This window comes from Trachinotus anak, unplaced genomic scaffold (genome assembly GCF_046630095.1).
Source record: "Trachinotus anak isolate AG129_WGS33_773 ecotype Australia unplaced genomic scaffold, CSIRO_AGI_Tana_v1 ptg000013l, whole genome shotgun sequence".
Lineage (NCBI taxonomy): Eukaryota > Metazoa > Chordata > Actinopteri > Carangiformes > Carangidae > Trachinotus > Trachinotus anak.
In genome coordinates this window covers 22,937,304-22,948,905 of record NW_027273864.1, presented here as the reverse complement: position 1 = coordinate 22,948,905, position 11,602 = coordinate 22,937,304, and the positions used below count along the sequence as shown (strand labels likewise).

The 11,602-nt window shown below is 41.6% G+C and overlaps 1 protein-coding gene across 3 annotated transcripts in view; it reads right to left on the bottom strand.

Annotated features, from left to right (window-relative positions):
• slc12a5a (solute carrier family 12 member 5a) overlaps nucleotides 1-11,602 on the bottom strand; it is a 154,350-nt gene that overhangs the window by 6,525 nt on the left and 136,223 nt on the right. For 2 of the 3 annotated variants that reach the window (XM_071494612.1, XM_071494614.1), the window contains exons 9-25: nucleotides 10,499-10,666; nucleotides 10,135-10,233; nucleotides 8,744-8,801; nucleotides 8,460-8,634; nucleotides 8,195-8,313; nucleotides 7,794-7,892; nucleotides 7,536-7,655; nucleotides 6,401-6,505; nucleotides 5,905-6,073; nucleotides 5,601-5,796; nucleotides 4,939-5,108; nucleotides 4,698-4,829; nucleotides 3,806-3,913; nucleotides 3,116-3,241; nucleotides 1,804-1,997; nucleotides 1,565-1,579; nucleotides 1,195-1,328 (exon numbers count right to left, since the gene is read on the bottom strand). In XM_071494612.1, coding sequence (XP_071350713.1) covers nucleotides 1,195-1,328; nucleotides 1,565-1,579; nucleotides 1,804-1,997; nucleotides 3,116-3,241; nucleotides 3,806-3,913; nucleotides 4,698-4,829; nucleotides 4,939-5,108; nucleotides 5,601-5,796; nucleotides 5,905-6,073; nucleotides 6,401-6,505; nucleotides 7,536-7,655; nucleotides 7,794-7,892; nucleotides 8,195-8,313; nucleotides 8,460-8,634; nucleotides 8,744-8,801; nucleotides 10,135-10,233; nucleotides 10,499-10,666 — 2,187 coding nt within the window. The remainder of the gene's footprint in view (nucleotides 1-1,194; nucleotides 1,329-1,564; nucleotides 1,580-1,803; nucleotides 1,998-3,115; nucleotides 3,242-3,805; nucleotides 3,914-4,697; nucleotides 4,830-4,938; nucleotides 5,109-5,600; nucleotides 5,797-5,904; nucleotides 6,074-6,400; nucleotides 6,506-7,535; nucleotides 7,656-7,793; nucleotides 7,893-8,194; nucleotides 8,314-8,459; nucleotides 8,635-8,743; nucleotides 8,802-10,134; nucleotides 10,234-10,498; nucleotides 10,667-11,602) is intronic. The other variant, XM_071494613.1, reaches the window with a different exon arrangement.

The window sequence follows — 11,602 nt, the reverse complement described above, 5'->3', positions numbered from 1 at the left end:
CATAAAATGAAAACTTAAAGCAGCGAATTGATATGTTTGCATTAACAGTGGGTCACATGACTGCTCGTATGTGACAGGTATCACTTGTGAGAAACTTGACTGTTTTGGTTCAGTTTTAGGATTCTCATAAGTTAGTTTTTTGTTGCAGCAGGTAATTGTTTTCAGCACAAAACCCCCCCAAAAAACAAGAACAACAAACATGAACATAGTGGAACATTACACAGCTAAAAAGGAATTGGAGAACAAAACTAATAGGATTCATCAGGCGGCCACCAGAGGTCACTGTGGGGTAGAGTGGCCGAAAGTACAACTCTTAATGTTATTACTCAATAGCAGTTGCAGTAAATAGCATTTGCAAGACATTTTTTGCAACATTCAAAGCAGCATTCATTTATTTTTCTGCTGCATAGGGTCGCAACATGGACATATCACCTTTTAAAGTTAAGTTAAAAGTGTTAGGCAAACATGTTAGCAAACAGTTGCCTATTTGCACAAATGCACAAAAATACACAGTGGTTAAAGTGGGCCAGAACGATCTGGAACAGGATTCTGCCATCTTCAATTAATAAGTAAATAAAATTGAGTGTGTGAGACAGAAAATCAGATACACACAGGCAGAAGAGAGGCCCCTCTTCTGGCAGATCATCACACAAGATGATGGTCCTTTTCACTTCACTGTTACAGAAGAAGTGGTGTCCCACTTATCCAGGACACATAAAAAGCTCCATTATAAATTTATGGGGTTATTTTAAAGATCAGCTCTATGTGTGATTGAAAAAGAGCAGAGGAGCAGAATCGTTTCTTGACCGTCAGAGAAATTAGCTTCTGGTGTGCAGACAGGCTACTGCTCATGTAACACAGAGTTGGATGGGCATTAAACCTTAATAAAATGAACAGGCCAGGCCTTACCTCCATCCTCAGCATAGCAGACAGCTTGTCTGCTGGATTTTATTCAGAAATGCTAACATGTCGACACACTGCGGGGTTACTCTGGTGCACAGTCTTAGACTTAGAGGCCTGATCAATGGTCAAAATTCTTATTGTCGGTTAATGGTTAAGCAGTTAATTGTGAACAACCCTGGCAGGTGACTCAACGGTGTTGCTGCTTATTAATTGTGCTTTAAAAGGCAGTACTTTCTCTAACATATTCCGGACTCCTCTCAGTAAACCTACTTCTCTCGGGATAAAGGATACAGTTCTCGTCACCTGTCCGGTTCCTGGGTGGCCCAGGCATGTTGAGGAGGACGAGCTTGGCCTCTGAGGACTTTTTGAGAATGACTTCATTCAGCCGGAGTGCTGTATGCATACGTCGCACGTTGGACTGGTTCCTGAGTGAAAACAAAGCAAAAAAAAAAGGAGGTCAAGCTGCTTCACAAAGATTAAGGCTTAGATATGTTATATTTTAAAGTGTGGTATGCAGTACTTTGTGATACCAAGCTGGTTAAAGTGACAGATGCTCATTCTCACACAAGTATACCTCACATGCTCATCTGCTCATGAGACCAACTTGGTCAATATGAGATATGAATGAGCTGATGAGGTTTATAGGAACTTGAATACTTACAGGTTCTCCCACTCACTGCGGCGTGGTAAGAAGAGAAACACACGAATATCAGTGCTAAGCTATAAATTCAAAGTTCTGCAAACAACCCTCAAATCCTCTTACAGTGTTCTGGCAGATCTCTTTGGTAGTATATTGTATAGAGTAAAAGACTTTGGAGACTTGAGGCTCTTTGTCAGGAACAAGAAATTAATTCACCTTTACAACAGGTAAAGGTTCACTGAACATTTCAAAGCACTCACGGCTTCATGTTGAAGATGTCTTTGATGCCCTCTGGTGTGGCTGCACCAGGCGGCTTGGCGGGCTCCCCATCACACTTCTCAGTCCAGGTCATCTGGATCTGATCCCCGGGGCTCTGAGCTCCCTCTGCAGGGGACAGTGGGGTGGCTGGGGTTGCGGGGCTGGCTGGGGTTGTGTTGTCATGGATGAGCTGTACCTGAGCAGGGGAGGACACAGGGGAAGAGGCCGACTTTGACTATGAGACGAGAGGAAAAGAGGACGGATGTGGATTTACATGAACATTACATGGAAGGTTGAAAGAGTCACAGTTGATGTGGAAATGTAGGAATGCAGGTTAAGTCACAGAGAGCCACAAGTGTTTGAGAGGGAGAGGAAAGAGAAGTGTGATTAAGAGCCTTATGGAATTTTCTTCTGTACATTATCTGGTTTCTTTGTTAGTAGCAAGAGCTGTTAGAGCAGTGAATCTATTACATTACAAGACAGTTTATTTAAACAGAAAACAGAAAATACCACAAAGGGGACAATACTTTCCCGACTTCGCTGGAACTAAGTTATTTTAGTCTGGGCTGAATGTTGTATATATGTTTTAGTGTATGTTGAAGTGAAAGTTCAACATTTTGGGAAATATGCTTTTTCTAGTAAGGTCTCGACCTTACCCTGTAAAGTGCCTCGAGATAATGTATATTATGATTTGGCGCTATACAAATAAAATTGAATTGAATTGAATTGAATTAAATATGGAGCCACTGCCAGGAGCTGCTTAGCTTAGCACCCCCCCCCCCCCAAAAAAAAACAAAAAAAAAAAAAACATGGGAAACAGCTTGGCACACCCTCTGTGAAATTGCATCATTTTCACATTCAGTTTTTGTACAAATTAAACAAATGAGACACAACATGTTAATTATTAAACATATGAAAACACAATAAAGACTGTTAAAAAAATTAAATATAGAGGTGCTGGTAGGTGGATTTTATAACCTTGGGACAGAGCCTGGCTAGCTGTTTCCCTCTCCATACTTTGCTAAGCTAACAAGCAGCTGTTTACTTTGCAGACATGACAGTGGTAGTTATCTTCTAATCTAACTCTCTCTATGAAGAGTTTATGTTCGCTGTTCCTTTGAATCATTGGGAGTATCAGTATTTCTCTTTTGTCGAAAAAACTCCTGTGGGTGGGTGGTTTTATCGCACCCCTCAATTTGGATATTTTTTCCCTTCTTGCTCATCATGTGTTTAATCACCTAAATATGAGCACGCACATAAACTTCACACTTGAAAATTAAGTCACCACTCCTCTACTGGAAGAGCTGATCCTACCTCTTCCTCAGGCTTCTCCTCCTTGCTGGCTGCTGGCGGATCCTCGGTCACGCTCAGTTGGGTGGTCACAGCGGCCGGGTTCTTACGGCGGATAGACCCACGGGATGAATCAGTGATGCTCTGAATCTGTGATGACACCGATGAAAGAGAGAGAGAGAGAGAGAGAGGGAAGAAGTGGTGTGTGCTGAGATATTTTCGTCACTGTGTAATATGTTTACACAAGTCATTTACTGTAGATAAAGAATGATTCACTGATTAAAGAATGATTCACTGATTAAGTAAAGTAAAAGTGAGGATAATTTCATTGCACTCCGTCTACTTCTATAATTTCATTTTTATTGACCTAGAGGACCAAGAAATCTTACACTTCAACAAAGAATATGAGGAAGGAAATAATTTAACACTGAGATCATATATCTTTTATTTTTCACATCTCTCAAAATACCATCATGCCGCCATGCACAAAAGCAAAGCAGTGTCTGCAGTCAACAGTGATAGAGAGGGTAAATATGGTGTCCCGCTGCTCCGATTCAAGCATAGATATGCTTTTGTCCAGAGGGGTTTATGTGTCATGTTAAGTCACATCAAGCTGAATCACGGCAAGTTGGCCCGTCAAGTCGTGATATTCATGTGTACATCTCTGAGTGCATTTCAAAACAACAAAACTTTGACATAAACAAACTTTCTCACCTCTCTTTCGCGCTCGTTCTTGGTCAGGTTGATCTGTTTAAGCATCTGCGACCGTTGTTCCATCACCAGAGTCTTCTCATAAGTGTAGGCTGAGATGTCGCTGTCGTGCTACGATGGAAGGAAAAAGCGGTTGATTCTTCTATTTTTTGGGTGTTTCATACACTTTTTACCAATGTATTTTGAAACAAAGTCCTTTATACAATGTATTGTCTGACTAAGTCTCAAATCAGCTGTGTTTATTTCTGTTCTAAATGGCCATGTTGACTGAGGGGTGACTAACCTGCTGTCATAGAGAGGGCAGAGAAAAGATAAATCATTCAAACACTGTGTAATGGAGCATATTTTTGGTTAGTCTTTGCTGGGAGGTTTTCACACTAATGCACACTTGGAAAGTGACAAAAGTAATTGTGGGAATAATGAACAGCTTGAGAGATTTAATTTATTTCCTGCCCAGTTTTTCAGCTATGCACATCTGGCCAGTCTCTGCATTAAGTGGATGTGCAGGTTTAATTGTTGATTTTGGAAAGTTGCAAAAACTGTTGGACACAGCTCGCCCCAATTCCAACCTTGGAACCTTCCAACTTAGCACTTAGTTTAAAGCAAACTGATGCCTTAACACACCCTGTATTTCACGGTGTAACATCCCCCAGTCAGCAGGCTTCGGTAGGGCAGTTTTCACGGCCGTCATGCTTCCATATTGGCCCCCCGCCACTGAACAACACTTGTCATGTTTACAGGGGCAACCAGACAAGCCAGAGGCTTCACTGGTTTCTCTAATGATGTAACCCTTGAGAGCGCCCATAGATGTACCTTTGTATCTATATATAATTACTGATATAACTGTCATTACACTCAGATTTTAAAAAGTCAGTCTAGTCTTGAGAAAACTCACCATTTCCACAACTTCCACCATAGCGTCAATACGGAGGTGATAGAGGAATGTGGTCAGGTCCTTTTTCATCTGGATGCTGTTGTCGTCCATCTGGGCCACAGTGAAGATGCGCATCTTGCACTTCCTCCAAACCTGAGGAGAAAAAACATTACTTGTGGGATACATATATCCTTATAATTCAATTGATCTGTGACTACACTCTTTTTTGTCTTTTGTTGTGGTAATGGTTACCGCACAGTACCTTGTGCTGGCGGAGGAGGAAGGGCAGCAGCATCAGCATGCCTCCATCATGGACAATCCACCACACGTCAATGTGACCCTCAGTGAAGCGCTCGCCATTGGACGGAAAGGCCGAGATGTTCTTTGGGACCAGCAGAGCCAGGTGAGCAGCTGTTGTTTCTCTGACCAACTCTGCCGAACACAAAGAGAGAGGGAGAGTGTCAGGTGCACAACACCTACAAACTCTCTTCATTACTGAAACTGTTACTGCAAGTTTCATTACAATTTTTAAGTTGTGTTGACTGGCTGTGGTTGACCTCAGTGGGAAGTTTTGACACTAATTGGATGTGATTTTATTTCAGGCATGTTTCTCTTTTCTCCTCAGGGTTTTTGTTACTGATAAATAACTCTGCTGTGCATCAACAACGCCTCTTCTGATTGATTATATTCTATCTTTCTTACAACATTGTACTGCATGATTAAAAATTTTATTTCGACATTTTCCCTCAACCAAGACATTAAATAGCAGGATGAGCTACTCAAAAGCTGGTGCTGGTAGGGATTTTGTCTTGCTGATATGCTTCAGCAGCAAAAATGCTGGATATAAAGAAAGCTTGAAACCTGCAGGTTTTTGGTCAGAGAATTGATGGAATTATTGGTTTCTTTCTTTTCCCAGTGACCCACCAATGAAGTTCCTCCAGGTCTGGTGCTCGTCTCCCTGCTTCCAGTTGCGCGGCCAGGAGACCAGCACAGCGTTATGTTTCAGGCCTCCCAGCCCACTGGCCTGGACTAGGTGGGATGTAGCATCACGCAGGTTCGAGGACACAGTCACTTGACAGAAGCCCTTTACCTTCTCTGTTTCCATCAGTTTACGCAGTGCCTACAAAGGTATGACAGAGAGAATGACTGTTACCAAGTTGCAGGTAACAAATGAAAGAAGCCAAACTTGACTTCTCATCTTGATACAAAATCCTTCAGTTGTCCCTACCTGCTCAGCACGCTGGACCTGATCGTAGTTCTCCAGGTAGGTGCCCTCTAGAGCAGTCCCAACAATGGTTAGACCTTTTCCTGCCTTCATTTGGTTGGTCAGAGAACACAAACGTGGCTGCTCCACGTTTCCCTCACCGTCTGTACTAACCAGCACCAGCAACTGAGGCCTGAAGAGAGATAAGAGCAGAGGAAAGAGAAAGTGAAAATACAGTGCAGAGGAAAACATAGAGAGGCAAAGAAGAGTTAAATAAAAGCATTAAGAAAGAAATGGCTGAGTTGGCCAAGTAAAGTCCTAGTTGGGAAAAAGAGAGAGAAAAACAGCATGAAAAGTTGACGTGTTAATATGAATTCACAAACCCTTTTTGTAGTTTGACAGCTGAGATGAGAGTCACTAATAACTGAGAGAAAATGCCTGAACATGTTCAGACATGTTAATTCCTTTGTTAATTAGAGCCACGATAAAACAACACAGTGTGTGACTTGGTGTGTCATACCTCCAGTTCTTGGTGTGTGGGGGACCTTCCTCCAGCCGCATGAGAGCGTAACGTGCAGCGCTCAGAGACAGACCTCGTATTCCATCACCCCACTCTTTCTCCGCACTGAAACACAGACAGCAACGATCAACATTCGTCACTCAAGATGTGAGCAATAGTTGTGTTGCTTCACTCTTAACCTAAAAAAGGGACAGTGATAAAATCAGCACACTGAAGCAAGTCTACTTTTAGATGACAGTTTGACGTAATGCAGAGTGATTGAGGATTGGGCATCACTGGTAAATGTCAAGTTAGCATTATGTCACTCAGCGCAGGGAATCACAGCACTTAAATACACTAGTGTGCATGCGTGGCTCTCTACTACTCCATTATAAGCATGGATGAATTACTGAACTGGCCTCCCAGTCAGAGGCACAGGGGCCTGAGGGGTCAGAAGCCCCCTGGGCTCGAGCCGACATTTGTAGTTGGAAAGTTACAGAGCTTAGTTAAAAGCAGGTTGTCCTGATAACATTTTCTTTGCTCCTGATTCAGATCAGAGTCTTTTAATACTGAATATTTGCCAACTAATTCCAATAAAAAATGTGTCCTTGTTTATTTGTTACATGGACATTTTATTACTCACTCTTCATATTTATTGTGAACTAATTACTAAAGTTCAGTGGCAGTTTTTGTACCAGCTGCAGAACCTGAGAAGTAAAGAGGCTGGAAAGAGAACCAAAGCAGCTACAAAGACATACGACTCAACCACAAAAGGGCATAAAACAGTGGCAAAGATACATACAGTGACTTCAAAGACATGAAAAATGTATATAAAGAGAAGCAAACAACTACAAAGAGATTCAAAATGGCATTATTATTATTATTAATTATAGGGAGGTTATTCTGTATAACACATGGCTCCTACGGTCTAACATGACAGGAGGAGTTGAGAGCCAAAAAACAAACAGCGGAGCTATAACCGAAAACACCAATCTTCCTCTCAATCCCCTAAACAATCATGATTGATGGTGTGGACTTGGAAACACACTTTTACAATACAGTATACACACACACACACACACACACACACACACACATCAGCCAAAACTATGGCAGCCAGCGGATCCAATCTCTCCTAGGGTTGCACTCCACTCACCCTGCGAACTCAATATACTTGTAGATAGAGCCGGCAATTGCCATGGCGACAATGGCGTAGTACCAGGAGCAGAGGAACATGAGAGTGAGACACAAGCTCATCCCCAGGAAGGACAGAGCCCTGTGTAGATGGAGAGATAGAGAGAGACAGACAGTAAGAAAGAGACCAAGAGAGGCAAACACGTTTCAGGACTGGAATTTGATTTAAAACACATAATGACGCCAGCCATCTATTTCTCTTTGTAGCTGCTGAACTGACCAGTGGTAAAACTTGAAGCGAGGTCTCCAGTTTGGAGTCCTCAGCAGTGTCTGCAGGGCGCAGGCCAGGTTCACAAACATATAGCACATGAGGAAAAACCTGCAGGATAAAGAAAACAAAGCTATTCTTATATCCTTCTCATATCCTGTGAGATAACAGAGTGATTTCACTAAACGCAGTTCAAGAAGTATGCTGTCTCAATATCTGTCATTTCCTGGTATTTATACGTATGACTAATGCAGGAAAGCGGCCTGCCCTTTTGTGTGATGAGCCAAATCCTGAGCCCATAAAATCTGGCATTTGCATCATTTAAAGAATTGTGGGGGAGCGGCTGCTCTAAAATCTCCCACTGTTGGTTCTGAAAAATGGCAGTAAATTAGAGAGGTTGTTTCACGTCTCACATGGAGAGGATGGGAGCCACTGCATCCAGCGAAGCAATGAGGATGCCGCTCTCGCAGATACAAGCTGTCAGCAGGAGGGACCATGTGGGTTCTCCGTTGGCCTTCCCGTGGCCAAAGATCTGCAGGGATGACACAGAAAACACATGAACACTACTGCTATTTAAAAATAAAAATGCTTGAAGTGATTTTTCCTGTTTTTTGCAGTAGTCATTAGAAAGGAGAGAAACATTATGCATATTATATGCAAATAAGCAGACAGACTGACCCGAAGGGCGGGCACGATGCTGTCCTTGGCGATGGCCTGCAGGAGACGTGGAGCTCCTGTCAGACTCTGCAGCCCTGCACCGCAGGTTGAGAAGAAGGAGCCAATCACAATCACCCATGGTGATGGCCAAGCTAATGTGCCAATCACCAGGTTCCCATGCACACCCTCCCCGAACCTAAAGGAGAAGGGAAAAGGTTACTTATCATTTCTAATGCATGAAATCTAGATTTTTTTGTATAATTAATAGCAAGTTGTTTGTTTCAACTATGCAAGAATGAACTTACTTGTCTCTGAGGACCACACCCTCGATGCAGGCACCAAACAGAACCACGCTGGACATGTCTAAACAGTTATGGATCAGGAAAGTTTTGTATTGTGTTTTTCAAATGATGGATATTTGATATTTATTTAGCCATCTTAAAAATTTTAAGATGAGACCTGCTCAGTGATTGACAGGACTTGATTATAATAATTATACACCTTTGCATTGAAGATGCACTTGATGATCTGATAAATCAATTAACTGTATTTGCTGGGAAAAGACATCAATCGATTCTGTTTAGAATAATGTCTGATAGATCAGTGACACTGTAACTAATATCCCTCTGCTTTATTAACTTGTGATTGCATAGGCAGCTCAATGATGGGATTAGAAGTCCTAATCAAATTTGGTTAGACCCCCAAGCTGATTACTGTGAGATACATCGAAGACATTTAACATAGCTGCTTTGGAGGCCTGTAATCACGAATGCCTTGTATGTTGCAGTACATGTGTAGCAGCCAAATAATGTGTAAGATGATAATTTAGGATACAGAAATCCTCAGTTGAAACCTTTGTGAGACAGAAAAGTCAGCATTCTACACAGTATAAGAGTGCATATGGAAAATTTGGAGGGAAAATGCAGTCTTAGGTGTGCTGGAAAACCAGATTATCCACCACTTTTGTGCCATAACCATGAAAGCATATTTTAAATCTGTTCAATAACGATTACAATAGCAATAGCAGAATACAAATATATGAAACACAGTATGAACATGGTGGGAGGCTCAAAAGTCGGAGTGGAAAAAAAGAGCTTATATTGAATCTGAGGCACCAGAATGATTCAGAAGTCGTACCACCAAGACTTCAAGTTCCATGAGAGATACCAGCATACTTTGGGCCAGTCAGAAAAACAATGCATTACCCCTCGTCCAAATCAGACTGGTATTGTAGCAGTTCTGGCCTGTCACCATTTAAAACATTGACCTTTAATTATGGTGCTCCCTCCAGGCCAATCAGTGTGTTTTTGTTGCTGCAGAGCAAAACACCACAGTGCATCATTGCTTCAAGTCCTGCCAAAATTGGACCAGTGCTGTCGCACATATCATCACTGAGCTCAAAATACAATTTGAGTAGATATCTGGCTGCAGCTGAAGAACTACTTTTAGATGTTTAGTATAAACAAGGTCAGAATTAGGTTTTGTGTAGCATTAACAGGTCTGGGGAGTTCATTCAATTATTAACTTAAACTTGCAGATATTAGTATAGTGTCCTACCTTTGCTTTAAAATACATAATCTTATGGAAACAGTCCACTGATGTAATATTTGTCTCAAAAATTGACACAATTTCAAATATTTTTTGACTTAGTGCAGTTACTCTAGTTATCCTGCAGGGGGCGGCAGTGAGAGGATACAGACGGTGGAGGTGGTGGTAATGGCTGCAATGGTTCCAATGGGGATAGACTTCTGGGCATCACGCAGGTCTCCGGAGCGGTTGGAGCCGGCCATGATCCCTGAACACAGATAAAAACAAAGGGTTGTGTTAGAAGTAGCAGAATAGTCCTTTTTAATTAAATTTCAGTGTGTGTATCATGGATTCAGAAGTGTGCAGTATTAACAACAGAAATCTGTTTTACAGTTTTAGTCAAATATGGTGGGTTTTGATGAAAATCTCAGCATCTAGTCCATCATTTTGCTCGTCCTAGAATCTTGAACTTCACAAATCAAAAACACAAGAATTAGTAGGGAAGTTAAGAAAAAAATTAAAAACAACTTCACCTGTCACAGAGGGGAAGTAGATGCCGACCAGTAGTGTGAAGAAGCTGGTGATGTCGGCCAACACGTAGCGGTTAGCGTTGGTCACAGGATCATCCTGGTCTTCCACTGAGTACAGGTTCGTCTTGGAAATCAGGTCCCCCTTCTCATAGTAGTTCCCAAACAGATTCTCTGTGTAGATGAGAGGGATGATGGGAAGAAAGGAAGAGGTGAATGTTTCATGTAAAAACATGCTGTTGAAATCACTAGCATGAACTACAGTTGGGCTGATTATGTTGCTGACTCATAAAGCGTCATCTTTTGAACCTCCTTTGAAGTTTTCATGTTTTATGACACTGAATCAAAGCAGATTTTATGTGTTTTTTGTATTACACTGCTCTGTTTCAGTGTATCAGTTAGTCAGAGACTTCTAAAAACAACTGGCTGCACCAGTGACAGTTGTGTCCTCTTAAAGAAGGTGATCGCTTATGCAAACATGTATTTTGTATTCTGTAATGGTAATCAGTTTGGATTTGTATTCACTTTGACATTGAAGGGCATTTTTCTGTTGATTAGTGTCAACATGAAAACTTCCTGGGGGGTGAACACTTCTTTTTGGCAATGTATTAACCATGGGCTCTAATCTACAAATGTGAATCCTTGACGGAGGCTTTACTGTCAGCCCAGCAAATAATACATGAGTGAAACAAGGTCAAGCCAGCTCTGGACTTTTGTAAGCCCAGGGCTGAGAAATGCAAGTGCCTCTGTTACTTTCTTCTGTTTTGTCTTTGTGACACTTAATCTCTTTCTACATTTCTTTAAAAGACTTTCAACAGTCACCAAAGAATGAGCTTTATCTTGCCACATATAGTCACATATACACTGGTAGAAGTAAGCAACAGTGATGGCAGCAGAGTCAGAGTAAGAGATCAGATGTTTTATCCAGTCAAAAAAAGGGAGACTTGCAGCCTTTCAAATGTAAATGTGCATAATAGACTATTAAGACAACTGTTATGAAATGACATAAACAGAGCACCTTGAGTATCTTCCTTATAATTTCTTTATAATGCCTTTTTTACTCTTAATGTCCCCTGTGCCTTTCCCATGAAAATAAAATCTGCAGCTACT